The sequence below is a fragment of the Canis lupus genome, chromosome 27 (assembly GCF_003254725.2).
Source record: "Canis lupus dingo isolate Sandy chromosome 27, ASM325472v2, whole genome shotgun sequence".
In the NCBI taxonomy this organism is placed as follows: Eukaryota; Metazoa; Chordata; class Mammalia; order Carnivora; family Canidae; genus Canis; species Canis lupus.
In genome coordinates this window covers 43,075,121-43,093,338 of record NC_064269.1, presented here as the reverse complement: position 1 = coordinate 43,093,338, position 18,218 = coordinate 43,075,121, and the positions used below count along the sequence as shown (strand labels likewise).

General features: G+C 35.2%; 1 protein-coding gene across 27 annotated transcripts in view; it reads right to left on the bottom strand.

Annotated features, from left to right (window-relative positions):
• WNK1 (WNK lysine deficient protein kinase 1) overlaps window positions 1–18,218 on the bottom strand; it is a 150,508-nt gene that overhangs the window by 56,313 nt on the left and 75,977 nt on the right. For all 27 annotated transcript variants that reach the window (XM_025461714.3, XM_025461695.3, XM_025461697.3 and 24 more), the window contains exons 3-4: window positions 16,385–16,605; window positions 14,012–14,169 (exon numbers count right to left, since the gene is read on the bottom strand). In XM_025461714.3, coding sequence (XP_025317499.1) covers window positions 14,012–14,169; window positions 16,385–16,605 — 379 coding nt within the window. The remainder of the gene's footprint in view (window positions 1–14,011; window positions 14,170–16,384; window positions 16,606–18,218) is intronic.

Genomic DNA, 18,218 nt, shown 5'->3' with positions numbered 1-18,218 from the left:
ACTCTGAATATGAAGCCAAAAGAAACACTGTTCAGGGAAATCACAATAACCAGAGTTGGGTTCTCCAGTTGACTTCTCATATACCAAGTCTATGTGTCACCTGAGCCATATCCCTTAAACTCACTTGAAAACTATAGATAATAGTTTATCTAAATTATGTGATTGAAATATTTACCTAACTTAAAAAGAGGTGATATTAAAGCCTTACTACTCTCATGACATTAAAAATAAACAAACAGCTGTGACTTAGTACACAGAATCGTTAAGAATTTACTCTTCTCCCTTCCCTTCTATTAAAAGCCTCAATATGCATTTATAACTAAAGATATTTGCATTTGACAAGATCATCTCATGAACCCAAATAAATACTACTTTGACTTTAGTGATTAAGGAAAGGTTTTTCTTCATGGCATTAACAAAGATGGCAGAAAAAGCACTGTTCAATGCACTGTCGTAATAGGTAACCCAAGTCTATCCCTTTTAATTTGGTAAGCTGGAATCCCCATCAAGGAAGCAGGTATTTAGTCTTTACTCAATTAACAGTAACATACGATAAGAGCTTAGAAGCTAGGGAATGGTAGGAATACTTCTCTAAAGGCTAAAAATGACTATTAATTCTAACAACCTATCTCAAAGTAACTGCCGTTGATCTTGGACTCAACACAATTCATCACTACTAAGTAAGTAGTCTAGAATGTCAGGTATTGGTCAGAAATACAGTAATGTGTGCAGCATTACCTTAAACTTAAATGTCTGAGTAAGCCTGCTTAGGACTATGCTTAACCAAATGAAAATAAGAGTTAGAAAACAGGTGATTTGTTGCCTGGCTTTTAAAATTCTGCTAGGCAACACACAAAACTACAGTGAGATCACTTTTTTTTTTGGATAAAGGTATAATGTAGGCACTAATATCTAAATCTATAAAGACCAGTCTTTTCTATATATCAAGATAAGAATTTTCAACATATACAATAAAAATACCATTCACATATGGACAAAAGTTTACATACCTAAGCTCTAATTCCTCTTAGAGTCAGTGCTTTTCTCTACATTTCCTCATTTCTTTCAATGCTATCATCTCTATTTCCATGATTCAGAGTAGAAAACTAGTCACTCTTATATGATACTTCTCCCAAAATAGTTAAGTACTATTATTCTCTATGAGCTCTTTAAACAAAGATAAATGTTTAAAGCAACGGTAAACACTTCTGCTACTAGTATTCCGACTGTTCCTGCAACAAAGATCTCTGGACAGGCAAAACGAGATTTTTACTAATTTTTTTGTTCCCTCTCAAAATCATTGCTTCTTTTGTATAACTGTAACCTTCAAAGTCCAAATTATCAACACCTCATCTCCATTTAAAAAAATTTTGGGGGGGAAGATTTTTATTTATTCATGAGAGACAGAGAGAGAGAGAAGCAGACACATATGTAGAGGGAGAAACACGCTCCCTTTGGGCCTGGAGAGCCTGCTCTCTCCAAAGGGAGCCTGATGCAGGACTTGATCCCACAAACCCGGGATCTAGTCATTATCATTATTAGATAACTGCCAAATACACTGTACTATCTTCAGCACCTAGAATAAAACAGCCTGTTTTTGTGGGTAAGGGCCTGTTGGTAAGGGCCTCATCAACATAAAGCAAAATATAGAAACGAGATTCCACAATGTCTAGTTCAATGTTACTTCTAGTCTGTGTGTTATAGTCCTTTTAATTTCCTTAATCTGATGTTTTTGAAAAATCCTCAAAATCTAATTTCCACCGTTTTCTCTACTCTTATCTCCCCAATAAGTCCAATGAAATTGGTTATTTGTTGACCAAATACTTAGTGCACATTTTCACTGACAAGAATAATTTCTACTCTCCTTTTTAGCCACTGAGTTTCACATTTTTTTCAAGATATACCATGAATATATATATATAATATATATATAATACATATATATATAATACATATATAATGAGAAGGCAGCAACTACAAAGCATCTATATATCAATCTTTTGGCACAGAAGTTATTTGTAAGATACCAGGAAACTCATTATTGCTATAATATACTTAAATATAGAAACCATTATTTATATACCACAAGTTTTTATTCTATAGTCTAATGCTTTATGAATTATAGATCAACATTCAGTGAGTATAAAAAAACAAAACTCAGTCTTGAGAAATTCTGAAAAAAGGATTTCACAATTGTTCTTTAGTACCTAAGACATTAAGAATGATACCCAGAACTGTCTGGTTTAAGATTAACAGTCTGATTAAGAACCTTTAATATTAACCAAATCACAGAATAATGGAATGCCTCTGAAAATCATGCAAAATGTTACCAAGATATAGCCCATGATACACAAAGTTTTCTTTTACAGGTAGAATCCAAATTTATTGGATGAGAACAGGAACAAAACTTATAAAGCAATAATTTTCAGCTAATTCCAGTGTGTTTAGGTCTCTGGGATAGTACAAAAAATCCTAGCTGCTAAAGAAAAAAATACAAAGTTTTCCTCAATTTTTCAAACACTAATCAGGAATTAGCCTTATTTCTGTAAAAAAAAAAAAAAAAAAAAGTGAACTGTAATCTGTTATATAAAAAAACTAAAAGGAATTTCACCCTAACTGCTTTAATTCTGTTTTTCCCAGACAGAATGTTCAAACCTTGCAATCCAATAGCTAATGGAATCAGTGACAAAGTCAAATTACACAAACAAAGTAATTAAAAATCCCCATTATTTCTAACTTGGTTGTTATGAGGCTGGATTCAGCCAGATTCTTATTGGTATGAACCATTAGTTTACAGGAATTTGAACATACCTTATGATCCCACTGGAAAACAAACCTCTTCAAACTCCCTACCAAATCCAGTAGCTCTATCAAAAGAAATTAGTTTACCTCATGATTCTCCAAGGCTCATTACTCTCTGGATACACGAAAGCTTGTGTGTGGCTCCAACCTCAAGCATACTATCCTTCAAATAAAAAATTGATGCCATTGCTTCCTATAGTTTCTATCCTTTTAAGACCAGACAAAAAATTGTGCTAAGGACATTACTACTGTTATTTGGATTCTCTCATTACCAATGGCAGATTTTCAAGATAACTGAAGTTTTTTCTCCTTTAAACAGCAATCATGAACCCTCTACACTGGGCTCAAACCTGTAATACCAGTCTTACACTATCCTTGTACCATAATTTTATTTTAAATTCGGACTTTTTTTCTCTTGAGGTCTTAAAAAAAAGTTAAAAAACCAAAAAAGGCAAAGAAAAAATTTTAAGGTTTGTATTAATATCATGTTAGAGATGCTTGATTTCTGACACCACCATCACCACCACTATTATTTATTTATTTACTTACTTACTTACTTATTTATTTATTTATTTAATGATAGTCACAGAGAGAGAGAGAGAGAGAGAGAGAGAGAGAGAGAGGCAGAAACATAGGCAGAGGGAGAAGCAGGCTCCATGCACTGGGAGCCTGATGTGGGATTCGATCCTGGGTCTCCAGGATCGCGCCCTGGGCCAAAGGCAGGCGCCAAACCGCTGCGCCACCCAGGGATCCCCACCACCACTATTATTATTATCAATACTATTTCTCCTGCATGTCCTTAGGACAAAATGCTTAACCTTTGATTCCATTTTCATTTCATTTATCTGTGAAATGAAGATATTATCTACTTACCAGGACAAAAATAAGAGAGTATATGTAAAGCACTTTCAAAGGTTATTGGCAAGAAGGATTACATTATATAAATGTTAGCTCCTTTACTCTAAAACTTGACTTTTAATAACTGCAAATTACCAGACACCACTGGATAAAGAATGGAACAAGAGACAACGTATTTCACTATTAAGCATGTCATAATGATGTTAACAGTAACAACAGCAATACCTACTAAGTAGTGAATGATAACTGCATGTCAGACACTTGGCTGTGTTCTACATGCATTTCTCCTTTATTCTTCATAAACCGGTTAGGTTCAGATAAGTTAAATAACTTGCCCAAGGTATCCTGGCTAGGAAATGACTAAGCAGACCCAACCCAACTCCAGAGTTCCTCCAGAGGCAACATAAAATTGAGTTTCACTCCCTAAGTTCTGTATTCATTTCACAAAAACTGAGTGCCTATGACTTGTCAGTCTCTAAACTCTAGGAATACAGCAAAGAGTAAGTCAAATAAAACCCCCAGCCCACAGAATTTGCATTCTAATTGGGGCTTCAGATGAATACTGGAAAGCTGCGATAAAAGCCATGAAGAAAAATAAAACCATAAAGGAATAGAAGTGTGTGCACACTAAAAAATATTTTAGAGGGTAAGCATGGAAAGACCCTCTGAGCAAGTAACATTTCAAGTACAGACCTGAATAAACTGCATTATGGAACAATGACATATAGCAATTTATTCTCAGTGCAGTGTAGAATGTAATTGTTAAACCAGTTTACATCTACCTCCTCCACATTAACACATTCACAGATATGTTTAAATACCCTTAGGCTACAGATTGACACTGTAATTGACAGTTATAAATACAGTATTGTATTTTGATATAAGCATGGGATCTGGGATCAGATAATAACAGAAATAACAGAATGCACTGTTACCTTCTAGATATGTAATTTTGGCCTGCTTTCCTGGGCTTCAGACCTTTATTTACAAAATGTTGATTAAGAGCAGCATTTACCCACTTCCCACCCCAAGTTGTTGGAAAAATTAAATTATGTAACATATGCAAAGTGTTTAATGCAATGTCTGGCACAAAAGATTGTATATTAATATTTACATTGCTATCACTCACTATTTGTATGACAGTGCACCACTGCAGGGTCAGACATGTAGTAGTGAATTAATCTACAGAGGAAAAAAGAAACCTTTCCTTGAGGGGCTCAGTTCTAATGGGGGGGACAATAGTTAATATGAATATAATAATTATTATATTAATAAAACAGAGGTAGAGTATGATGAGAACATAGAAGAGGGAATGATACTGGCATGGCTTTCTTCCAAGAATCCTAAAATATTTCTGGTAGAGAGTACCAAGAGGCTGAAGCTACTAATGATTACTTCATATAAAATTTGCCTCACCCCTTCTGTGACAGGAGGTCAATAAAGTTCTCAACTTAAACACACTTTTTCATGAATACGGTCTTTGACCCTCTGAAGGAGATCAAAATCCCCCACTTCTTTAGGTCTATAAAATCCATCTGCTTCAGTGCAATTACTACTTCAATGTTTATTGATTACTGACAGAATGATATACATAGTAGATCTGGGATGGAAACCAGAAATACGGGAGTGGTAAGGACACTGGCTGGGCAATGTCAAACTCCATCCCCTGGAAGTTACATTTAGCATCCAGATACCATAGCTCTGAATTGTGCTTATGAACACCTGTGCTTTATATTGACTTATTTTAGGAGTCTGTTAGCAGGATATGTCCTAAGGTATTAGAAAAGCCTGAAAGTAGTTATTTTGGGGGTTTGAGAGTACTTAAAATTTTTTAATATAAATGTAAGCTAATACTAATTATTCTTTCACTTTATTCCTTTTCAGGTTACAAAAGATTTCACAGGACTGTTCTGCTTGAAAATGGTGGGTTCTCAATGAGAAAGGACTCATGAATTAGGAATTGTCCTGAAAGGGCACCTGAGTGGCTCAGGTGGTTAAGTGTCTGCCTTTGGCTTAGGTCACGATCCCAGGTCCCGGGGACCAAGCCACATCAGGATTCCTACTCAGTGGGGAGTCTGCTTCTCCCTCTCCTCCCTGCTCATGCTCTCTTGTTCTCTCTCTCTCCTATAATAAAATAAATTAAAAAAAAATTTAAAGGAATTGTCCTAAAACATCTGAGGTATTAACAAGTGAAATCATGATTTGGTTTTCCCTATGAAATCTCAGAGAATAATGTCAGAGTCATCAGAGGGTAAAAATTATGGTGAAATGCTTCAATATAGACCTAGCCTCACAATAGAAAGAGTTACTTATAAAATAGTTGTTTAGACATTACAGCTATGAGGGGCACCTAGTTGGCACAGTCAGTTAGGCATCCAACTCTTGGTTTGGGCTCAGGTTGTGATCTCATAGCCCTGGGATGAGCCCTGCATCGGGCTCCACACTCAGTGCAGAGTCTATTTGAAATTCTCTCTTTCTTCTGCCCCTCCTGCTTGTGCTCTTTCTCTCAAATAAATAATTAAATCTTAAAAAAAAAATCACAAATACGAAATTTTTAGGAACAATGGAAATGTATATAGATGACTTTCTTGAATGCACTTCTTATCCTGGAGTTTTGACTCTAACTGGTAAAGTCATTGTTTCCAGCTCTATTTGTACCAAGTGGTTTTACTCCCCCTATAAAATGTATTGCTTTTATATGGGTATCAGTTCCTACTTACTACAATTCATTTTCATTTTAGGATAATTTTGTTAATATTTCAGAGGTTGCCTTAAGTTTCATTCCTCTTTTGCAAGGTAAATTCAACCTCCCAAATTTACATAATGTCTAACTGACTATATTTGGGATTCCTTTAATTAAAAGTCATTTATTCTTCAAAATATTACTAAGTGCCTAGAATGTGCTATGCTATCAACACAATATGTATAAACAAAGACTTGATAAATCAGGCTACAGGACAATATCTTTTAAGACACTATGTATTTCATTCTTTGTGTTCTCAGTCCCTCTCCACAAGGGAAGCTGGCTATAGGTTCAAACAGTTTAACAAGAGGAGGAAGAAATACAATTTGTTGAACGTAATAAATGTGGTATATCAACACAACGGAATATTATTCAGTTATAAAAAAGAATGAAATGCTTATACATGCTACAACATGGATAAACCCTAAGAACATTATGCTAAGTCAAAGCATAACACAAAAGGTATAATGGAAAACAAAGTATAATGCAAAAGGTCATATATCACATGATTCCATTTGTATGAAATGTCCACCACAACAGGCAAATCAAATCCAGACACATAAAGTAGATTAGTAGTTGCCAGGGGCTCTGTGGAAAGGGAAATGGAGAGTGAATGCCAATAGGTATGGGATTTCTTTTTGGGGGTGATGGAAAGGTTCAGTATGAATATATTTTTAAAAAACTGAATTGTATACCTTAAATTATTTAAATGATGAATTTTATGGTATGTGAATTTTACCTTAAAGACTGGTGAAAAACTGGGGCACCTTGGTGGCTAATTAAATGTCTGCCTTCATCTCACATCATGATCCCAAGGTCCTGGGTTGAGCCCACATTGGGTTCCCTGCTCAGTGGGAAGCCTGCTTCTCCCTCTCCCTCTGCCTGCTACTCCCCCTGCTTGTGTGCTCTAACAACAACAACAACAACAACAACAACAACAACACGTTTTAAAAAAAGGAACAAAAAACAGTGAAAAAGTGAAAACAGGTAGATACTATACTAAGAATATGGAAAAGTGACTGGCCTTTCTTGGTTCTATTAAATTAACATGAAAAACTTCTCTCATTTAAGAGGATTTTGAGCTTGAATCTGCATTTGCAAATAAAGATATATCTATTAGTGTAGTGTCTCAAATTGTCTTTTATTAAATATTGAAGTAATTTGTTTTTTTATTTTTATAAAATAATTGCTTATATAAATTTTTATCTGATCTTATGGTGGTTCTTAATAGTCTGAAGCCAAAGAACTCTGAAACACTGGTTTTAGCTCTAAGCTTCTAGTGAACTTCTGAATTAACAGTGTTTGAGCAACTTTTGAATCAACAGTGTTTAGCTATGTTTTTCCCCTACTCAGCCTACGAGTCAATATTTTTCATCATTTAATCATATTTGCTGGGTTAAATAAAGAACAAGGATAAAATTTAGTATTGGTCACCTATATAATTTGCATTTAAGAAAACTAGTACTAGGGTACCTGGGTGGTTCAGTGGTTGAGCATCTATCTGCCTTTGGGCTCAAGTCGTGGTCCTAGTATCCTGGGATCGAGTCCCAAATTGGGCTCCCCACGGAGAGCCTGCCTCTCCCTCTGCCTGTGTGTGTCTCTGCCTCTATGTCTTTCATGAATAAATAACTAAAATCTTAAAAAAAAAAAAAAAACTGGTACTACCATATAATTTATAACTTGAGTTCTCTAAGTAGCAGTTATTTTTATACTTCATTTTATATATAGAAACCTAAAATTCCGGGCAGCCCGACTGGCTTGACGGTTTAGTGCCGCCTTTGGCTCAGGGTGTGATCCTGGAGACCCTGGATTGAGTCCCACATTGGGCTCCCTGCATAGAGCCTGCTTCTCCCTCTGCCTGTGTCTCTGCCTCTCTCTCTCTCTCTCTCTCTCTCTCTCTCTCTCTCTTTGTGGGTCTCTCATGAATAAATAAAAAAATCTTTAAAAAAAGGAAAGAGGGATCCCTGGGTGGCGCAGCGGTTTGGCGCCTGCCTTTGGCCCAGGGCGCGATCCTGGAGACCTGGGATCGAATCCCACATCGGGCTCCTGGTGCATGGAGCCTGCGCTTCTCCCTCTGCCTGTGTCTCTGCCTCTCTCTCTCTCTGTAACTATCATAAATAAATAAAAAAATTAAAAAAAAAAAAAAGGAAAGAAACCTAAAATTTCATGATCCCTTGAGACATTTAAACACCAACTTGGATTTAGAGAAATAAGAATGTGAATTAGCAAGATTAATCAGACTAATAGAGACAACACAGTTGAGTGTCTCCAACAGCAGCGCCATTGTCTGCTGGTACGTAACAAAATTTCCCCATCTCAAAATAGAAATATTAACTAATAATACTAACAAAGGAAACTGGTATGACTGAGAGAGAGCAGAGAATGCTCAAATATATGGCTATAGCTATTTGATGTGTATATTGCATCTATCTAGTCTGTTTGATATTAAAAAAACATTCAGCACTGCTTTCAAGTAAATAAAGGATACTGGTTCATAAACCCTTTAAAATCCAGAATGATCACCTCAAGCAGTAATACTGGGTTTCAGATGTTATTTCTTAGGCCAGTACCAGTATTAAGTATGGCCACTGAAAAAAACTGTTATATATTAAAACCTCTTATGTTTTCATCATAGAATTAAAGTAATAGTTCTACTTTTGACAGAAAAGTGCCCACAAATTTTCAGAGCTAAAAATTTAACTTGCATGCACTGAGATTCTCAGGTCTACTGTAAGTGCAGAGGCAAACAGAATTCCAACAGAGGAACATTTTATCACTACTTTTACAGATGAGTAATTACTTACACAGAACTCTTCAGTGGAGAATTTTTTTTAAAGAAGTTCTGGTGACCTGTGTTTAGAATAGCAGTCTAAAGCTATTTCTGTTAAAAGCCCAAATAGTACATATTTTAAGCTTTTGGGACAACATAGTCTTCCAGTTATTCACTCTGCCACTGTAATACGTGAATACAAAGATAATACAGAAACAAATCAGCGTGGCTGTGATTTATTACTTTATTTATGGACACTGAAAGGTTCACATGACATGACATATTTTTCTTCTTTTTCCCCAATCACTTAAAATGTAATAACTGTTCTTAGTCCTTTACCACAATCTGACTGGTGTCTTTATAAGAGAAGACACAGATGAGAGAAGACCATCATGTGAGACAGAGAATGAAGTGCTGCAGGTGCAAGCTATGGAATGCTAAGGATTGCTAGCAAACCATCAGAAGGTAAGAGGCAATGGAAAGTTCTCCCCTCCATGTGTTAGAGAGAACATGACCTTGCTAAAATCTTGATTTGGGACTTCTGGCCTCAGAATTGTGAGACAATAAATTTCTGCTGGTTTAAATCACCCAGTTTGTGGTTCTTTGTTACAACAGCCCCTGAAAACTACGCTCAAATACTTGGACCAATGATGGTTTCCTGTGTCTCTCTATACACCAAATCTTAACTTTTCCTTGAAAGTTAGGTTAAAAAAATGTAATCAATATGAGTGCACATGGTGAGTTAACTTTACTGTAATAGGATATGATAGAATAAATGATTAAATTCACATATTTGGATTCAAACAAGGATCTGAACCTATCAAAACAACTGGGTAGTTCAGATTTGTTTTAATTCAATATTTTAATTTGTCAACCATTCTATCATTTCTAGCAAAATCAGGAGAGTTAATGAAACAAAATAAAATCCAAGACAACTTTTTAAAAAATGGCAAATTACCCTTAAGTAAAAAAAATAAAAGTAATTCAAAATTAAAAGTAAATAAAGTTTTACTTATTCCTGTAGTTAACTTTTAAAAATAAACTCTTACTGGTTATTTTCCTGAAAATGTTGAGAATTACATGTTAATCTTCTCACATACACAAACTGTATAAATTACAATGGGAGTGGACCTGACATATCAGGAGACAGGTCTCTTTTTTCTCACCAGAAAATTCCCAGAAGCCAACCACACAGAGTCTTTTGTTTTTTTTTTTTTCAACTTTATCCCTAAATTCTATTCATTAAACCAAAAGTCATTTTGTTTTTCAATTCTTTCTTTACAAGAATTCTTTCTTACAAGCATACACCCACACTGCCAAGTCTTATGTTTGCTTGATTGTTTTAAAAGATTTTATTTATTCATGAAAGACACGGAGAGAAAGGCAAAGACACAGATGGAGGGAGAAGCAGGCTCCTCTCTGAGAGCCCGACGTGGGATTCATCGCTGGACCACGCCCTGAGCCCAAAGCAGACACCCAACCACTGAGGCACCTAGGTGTCCCAAGTCTTAAGTTCTTTTAATAACTATGTTTGCAGATTAAATTAGCTTGTATATAGGGATCCCTGGGTGGTGCAGCGGTTTGACGCCTGCCTTTGGCCCAGGGCGCGATCCTGGAGACCGGGGATCGAATCCCACGTAGGGCTCCCGGTGCATGGAGCCTGCTTCTCCCTCTGCCTATGTCTCTGCCTCTCTCTCTGTGTGACTATCATAGATAAATAAATAAAAAAAATTAAAAAAAAATAAATTAGCTTGTATATAGAAAATCCTAAGGAATCTACTAAAGAACTATTAAAACTAATAAATTCAGTAAGTTTGTGAGTCAAAATCAATATGTAAAAACCAGTGGTATTTGTAATCAACAATCAAAAATTGAAATAAACTCAATTCCATGTATAATAGAATCTCTCCCAAAAATATATTACTTAGAATAAACTTAATTAAAGAAGTACAAGACTTATACTCTGAAAACTATAAAACACGACTGAAGTAAATTACAGATCTAAATAAATGGAAAAACATTCCATGTTCATGAACTAGAAGATTCAGTATGGTTAAGATGGCAAGTCTCCAAACTGATCTATGGATTCAATGCCATATGTATCAAGATTCCAGCTGAACTGTAAAAATTGACAAGCGGAATCTAAAATTTATATAGAGTTGCAAAGGACCAAGAAGAGTCAAAACTTGAAGAATAATTAGAAGGACTCACACTTCCCAATTCAAAACTTACTACAAAACAATGGTAATCAAGACATATAGATCCACGGAACAGAACTGAGAGTCCAGGAATAAACTCATGTGCCTATGCTCAACTGATGATCAGCAAGGGGGAAATCTTTCAATCGAGAAGTAATGGTCTTTTCAATAAATGGTGCTGGGACAGCTGGATAGTTGTCACAAGCAAAAGAATCAAGTTAAAACCCTTACCTCACACCACATATAAAAATTATCTCAAAATAAATCAAAGATCTAATTACAAGAACTAAAACAAAACTCCTGAAAGAAAACACACCTGATCTGAGGTTTGGAAATAGATTTATTGATATTACCAAAAGCATGAGAAAAACAAGATAAACTATGTAAACTTGGACTCATCAAAATGAAAAACTTTTGTGTTAAAGGGCAATAATAATATATCGACACTCTTAAGAAAAGACAACTCGGGTGTTTGGGGTATCTGAGTCAATTAAGCATCCAACTCTTGATTTTGGCTCAGGTCATGATCTTGGGGTTGAGAGATTAAGCCCTGTGTTGGGCTCCGCACTTAGTGTGTGGAGTCTACTTGAAATTCTCTGATTCTCTCTTCCTCTCTCTCAAATAAATAAATCTTTAAAAAAAAAAAAAAAAGGACAACTGACAGAATGGGAGAAAATAATTCAGAACCATCTATCTCATAAAGGATTTCTATCTAGAATATACAAAGAACTTGCTCAACCCAATAATAAAAAGAAAACCCAATTAAAAAACAAGCAAAGGATATGAATAGGCATTTTTCCAAAGGAAAAAAAAAAAACCCTGCCAATAAGCCATCATACTGTAATTACAACTGTTTGCTTACACATTTATTTTCTATGTTAGAGTTAGTTTTCTGAAGACAGGGAATATGCATGTTACCCATCTTTAATTTACCTAATGTCAGGCTCTGGACTTGGCATGTAGCAGGGATTAAGAAAATGTTGCATGTATTTGCACTTGAGACTTATTTTAAAATTCTTTAGGATTAATTCAATTTTTGAACTCTTAAGTAAAAATCAATTACAAATAAAATGCTATGATTCAGGGGATCCCTGGGTGGCTCAGCAGTTTGGCGTCTGCCTTTGGCCCAGGGTGCAATCCTGGAGTCCTGGATCGAGTCCCGCATCAGGCTCCCTGCATGGAGCCTGCTTCTCCCTCTGCCTGTGTCTCTGCCTCTCTCTCTCTCTTAGTCTATCATGAATAAATAAATAAATAAATCTTAAAAAAAAAAAAAAAAAAAAGCTATGATTCAGACCAGTTAGGAAGCTCAGCTCAGAGAAGGCAAAAATCATTATGTAGTGAAGCCCATGAAATAAAATTTTGTGGGGAAGTCTGTTAAATCCAGTATAAAAACTGACTGGATAGTAGAAGCGCATGCACAAAAGGTAAATAGTGTGTACAAATGGAGAGGGAAAAAAGGAAAGGATGTGGCATGTGTGCAAGATGATAAAGAGGACGAGCTTGACTAAAAAAAGGTGTGTAGATAAAATGAGGAACAGCAAACATTATAATAAGAACCTGTACATGCTTTCATAAGCAAACTGATTTTATATAAGTTCCCTATAACAAAAAGAAATAGCAAGAAATTTCAACTAGTTCAAGTGAAGCAGAGAAACAAATTCATAATGTTAACTACTTCAGGATGATAGTGTAAGGAATGAAGCCAGGAAGACGTGAAATCAGAGTTCTGACAATGGGAATGAAGTCTATTTCTAAGAATTATTCTGAACCAAGAATCTGATAAACAGAAAATGTGAATAAAAAACAAGGAATCAAACATACTTCTTGAGGTTTCAGGAATTCTAAATAAAATACAAGGAGGAATTATCCAGTGAATAATCCATCTACTCCATCCTACCCCAAAGAAAAAAATGATAATGTAAATTATTAGGCATTGGGGGAAGAATGGAGAGTACTGAATACTTGTCAGAATTACCCGAAGGCTAAACAAACTACATTTATGACACTTCTCCTGCCCTCACCTAGCCTGAGAAAAAGAAAGTAGGGGGCAACAGTTGTAGATTAAGAGACATAAAAATAAAGTATCTTCTGTGGACTCTGATGCATCCTATTTTGAACACTGACTATAAACAGACATCTCTGAAACAACAGGGCAAATATCTTAATAGGTTAGGGTATATAGATGATCCAGAAACTATTGTTATGCCTTAAACCCTGTGGTACTTATAAATGATTTAATAAATTCATAAATCAATTTTAAACCACTTAGGGAAAGGTCTGTGAACAAAGCAACTTGAGTTAAGAGCATTATTTTTAACTCAGATAATATGTTTTATGGTTGGAGGGAATGAGAACTTCGATGAATAAATAGAGGTTTGAAAGGTAGTAATGAGAGCATTTTTAAACATAATATATCTCAAAGATTTAAATGAATGCAAGGAGGACCCAGAACATACTGGTATTTCTTTGATCTTTATTTTTGTGCTCACTAAATCAGGAGCAATAAAATCTTTCAACTCCCTCTTCCCCCAACACCTGAGTATGCTTTCTACTATTGTTTCCTTTTGCATGGTTTGATGATATCCAGCTTGGCATTCCTTCTTTGGTGTGACTTAAGCTCACAGTTAAGGGAAGACTTACACTGGTCACTCGACGGTAGATCTGCGCAGCATTTTGGCACTCTGAGTAAGGGTATTCAGATGTGGCCATCTCAAGCATGCACATTCCAAAAGCGTAAACGTCAACAGATTCATCATATTTTTCCTCATACATCTCAGGGGCCATGAACTCTGGGGTACCTTAAATTAAAAGAACAATTCAGACTCAACGTGAACAGAGTAACAAATATTACTCACTTTGGGGAGAAGCCAAGGGGATGACTAGTAAAATAGAAGAAAGTGAAAGTGGGGGAAAAGAAGAGAGAAGAGAAGAGTGGCAGGGAAGAGAAAAAAAATCTTAGTCTCTTCCACCAAATATCTTATAGATCTTCTGCTGCATGGCCTTCATGAAAGAAACTGAACAGGGTCTAGTGTCTATTTATTTGCTATTTCAAATGGATTACTGTTATACAATGTCAAAATAGAGACTTGGTTAGGAGAGAAACTGATATAACTCATAATGAAAACAAATGGAAGAAAAAGTAAGGGATTAGCCAGAAATATAAAGGCATCTACCAATAAGACAGGATGGGTTAAAAAAGATCAAAATACTTGTCTGCCCCCTACTGTATGGTAGCTGTAAGATTAATATTTATAGCTAGTCTTTGGCCATTAACCTGATCAGTTTTACTTTTAGGAAAGCCTTGCAGTGGAAAATCCAACATTCAATATGTTTTTAAAATAGTAATAAAGTGTAATTGTCTATAAAGGCCACTCCCCAGAGCCCCTTTCTTCACATACTTACCATACTACCTGCAGTACACAAATAAGCCTACTGCAGATACAAGAAATATAGTGAAGGACATTTTACAGATCTTGCAGACAAAAAATGCACACAGAGAACTCAAATACAGACTGAATTATGAGTGTGTGATCCTATAGACTAGGTTTTCCAATGTTTCCAAAGAAATTAAGTTTGGATACCTCATATTGTGGGACATTTCCAAGAATGGAAAAATAAATAGATCCTAGTATGTAATATGATCTAAACAAAAAAGTGGGGGCGGGGGGAGAGCCACCTTTCTTAGGTTAGAGATTTTTAAGGAGCCAAAGGAGATCAAAGAAATGTTTCCTTTTCCTGTAAGGAAGGCAAAAAGGAAACTGAACTTTAAATAATTCTTCTCCAATTTTTCTTGTTAATCTATTGTAAGAAAATTGAAAACTAGCATTCTGAATCCAAGTTACATAATATTCTAAGGAGGACACTATAAGAATGTACAAATTACTGGTGTTCTATGGTTTTCTATTAATACATAAAATTCTAGGGATCCCTGGGTGGCGCAGCGGTTTGGCGTCTGCCTTTGGCCCAGGGTGCGATCCTGGAGACCCGGGATCGAATCCCACATCGGGCTCCCGGTGCATGGAGCCTGCTTCTCCCTCTGCCTATGTCTCTGCCTCTCTCTCTCTCTCTGTGACTATCATAAATAAATAAAAATTTAAAAAAAAAAAAGATATTTAAAATTCTAGTGCACTTAAAAACTAATGGTTTCCTTGTTGTAACCACCTTTGTGGGGAGATCAGAGTATTTGTGAAGATTTCGCGTTTTAAAATTGTCATAGCCTCTTCAGAGAGTGAAAGTTTATCAAAATAATAAGCATTAAATTATTTTTCCAGCTGCAACTTTCTAACACATAGCTGAAAGTCTGAAAGGCTAGCCTTGTTTTTTAGATCAGCAATTCTCAATAAGGGGTTGATTTTGTTATCCGGGAACATCTAGCAATGTTCAGAGATCTTTTTGGTTTTAACAACTGGGGGAGAACTAGAAAGGGGATGTGCTCTTGGCATCTAAATAATCTTACAATGCACAAGAAAGCCCTTACAACAAAGAACTATTCAACTCCAAATGCCAAATAATACTAGGGTTGAAAAGCCCTGTTTGAGATATATCTTCTGAAGGGTAGGAGTAAGAAAAATTAAAACCAAGCTTTCATAATAAACTCATATTTTCACTTTTTAAAATAAAGTCTTAACAGGTAATTACTTTTGAATACTTTTTGAATACATATTTAACACGTTTTTATAAACTAAACTACATATAAATTCAATTTCTTTTATAAGAAAGTAACTGTATATCTATTATACAAATAAGTATATAATACTAAATATCAACAGGATGATCCAATAAGATTGATAGTTACATAAGGTTTTGTCAACAAAGTTCACCTTACTTCTCTTCATATGATTCTAAAAGCATATAGAGAACTCCACATCTCATAAGTAAAACTGATCACTTCCTGAGTTCAAGCTATGAATTTCTGAAGGCTTATTTCACATAATAAAGGCTCTGACAGGGTCAGGTTTCTAAGTAAAGAGTATCAGAAAACCAGTTAGGATGCAAGGTACACCTGAAACATACCTATCACACTCTTGGCAAAAGAAGCCCGCTTCAGGGTTGCCAGACCTAGGTCTCCAATCTTGACTGAGCCTGTAGGGCCAGTGATAAAGATATTGTCACACTTAAGATCTCGGTGAATAATAGGTGGAGTTCGAGTATGAAGAAACTGAAGTCCTTTAAGGATCTGACGGCACCAGCTTCTTAGAACTTTGATCTTCATCACCTTAAACCTTTTCAGGTACCTAGAAAAGGCAAAGTACACCAAACAGGTTATCAATGATATGTGTTTACTGCTTTGAAGAATTCCATTAAATTCTAGCATATCTGAGATGGGAATATCAAATTCACAGTATTAAGATTCAGTAACCTTAAAGGTTAGTGATACTTTTAGCAAGGTTAAAGGGGAAAGGATAATAGGTGGTTGGCAAATGAATTTTAATAACAAAGCACAAAAAAATGAATTCCTTAAAATTGGGTCAGTGCTAAAATAATTTAGAAGTTAAGAGGTAGAAAAATAAACAAAAATAAAAAATAAAGTGTGGAGTTTGACTTCTGATTAAGTGGAGTAATTCTTACTGGACACAAATATAATTATAAACTATAGTAAAAAAATATAAGAACAACTACTTCAGGTCTCTGGAGAGCAACCAAAATTATGCATAAATTGGAAGGGAGGGAAAAAAAAGAGTACTGCTTGAGGTTCCCAGTTTCTAAATCATTACACAGTTGAGGGAAGGCTCCAGCTTGACTGCACCAATCAGCTTAATTCTAAATAAAAGCCTCTAGCCTTATTATTAGCTGAGAAATAGGAAGACAGAGGTCAAGATGACCACAGAAGCTACGACAGTGCTGTCCAAAAGAACTTTCTTTAATGATAGTCTATTCAATATAGTATTCACTAGACAAATATGAATATATTTAAATATAAATTAAAATTTAAAATTCCATTTTTTAGCTGCACTAGCCACATTTCAAGTGTTCAAAAGCCACATGTATTAAGTAGCTACCATTTTGGATAGTACAGATTATAAAATATTTCCATCACCAGAGAGTTCCAGTGAACAAGCAGAGATCTAGAAACAAAAGGAAATTCCAGAAGGGGTAAAGAAGGGGACCCTCAAATCCTGCATATTCATTCTGCCCAAATCTCTGGTTGACCTTTGAAATATGTATATGTGGAACAGAATCCAAGTTGCCCAGCTAATGCTAAAAAAACAGAACAGAGATTTCTGATGCTACCCACTGCAGGAAAGATAAAGTTTGTGGATTGGCTTCAGGTGAGTATTTTATCTGAAAATATTCAGCAATATGAAGATATAAAAAATTATATTAGCCTCTTAGTATCTTTAAAATATGCAAGCCTAATTAAAGAACAACATAGAACACTGTATTAGGACCTACAGAATACACAAATATAACATACATAAAAATTATAGCACAAAGAGCAAGTATTAGGGACACCTGAAATTTTATCTGTGCAAGGTTCCTTTACATGAAATTATACAGGATCAACCTAAAGTTTATTATGAAAAGTTAAAGATTTTAACAATTGCTCCAAAGCAATTGCTTAAAAAACAAAAAACAAACAAACAAAAAAACAACACAAGGAAGCTTTAACTGAAAAGCTAAAACAGGAATTAAAATGAACTACCTCTGGAGGGTGAGGGAAGGGCTGCCTAGGAAGAGCCATAAGGGTATTTTTACTAAGATAAAAATGTTCTATACTTTAACAGAATTTTGATTACATGAGTGAATGCCTTTGTCAAAACTCATAGAATGATACCACTATGATTACACTTTTCATTGTATTTAAATTTTATTGTAAGGAAAAACAAAGCATATAAATATGAGAATT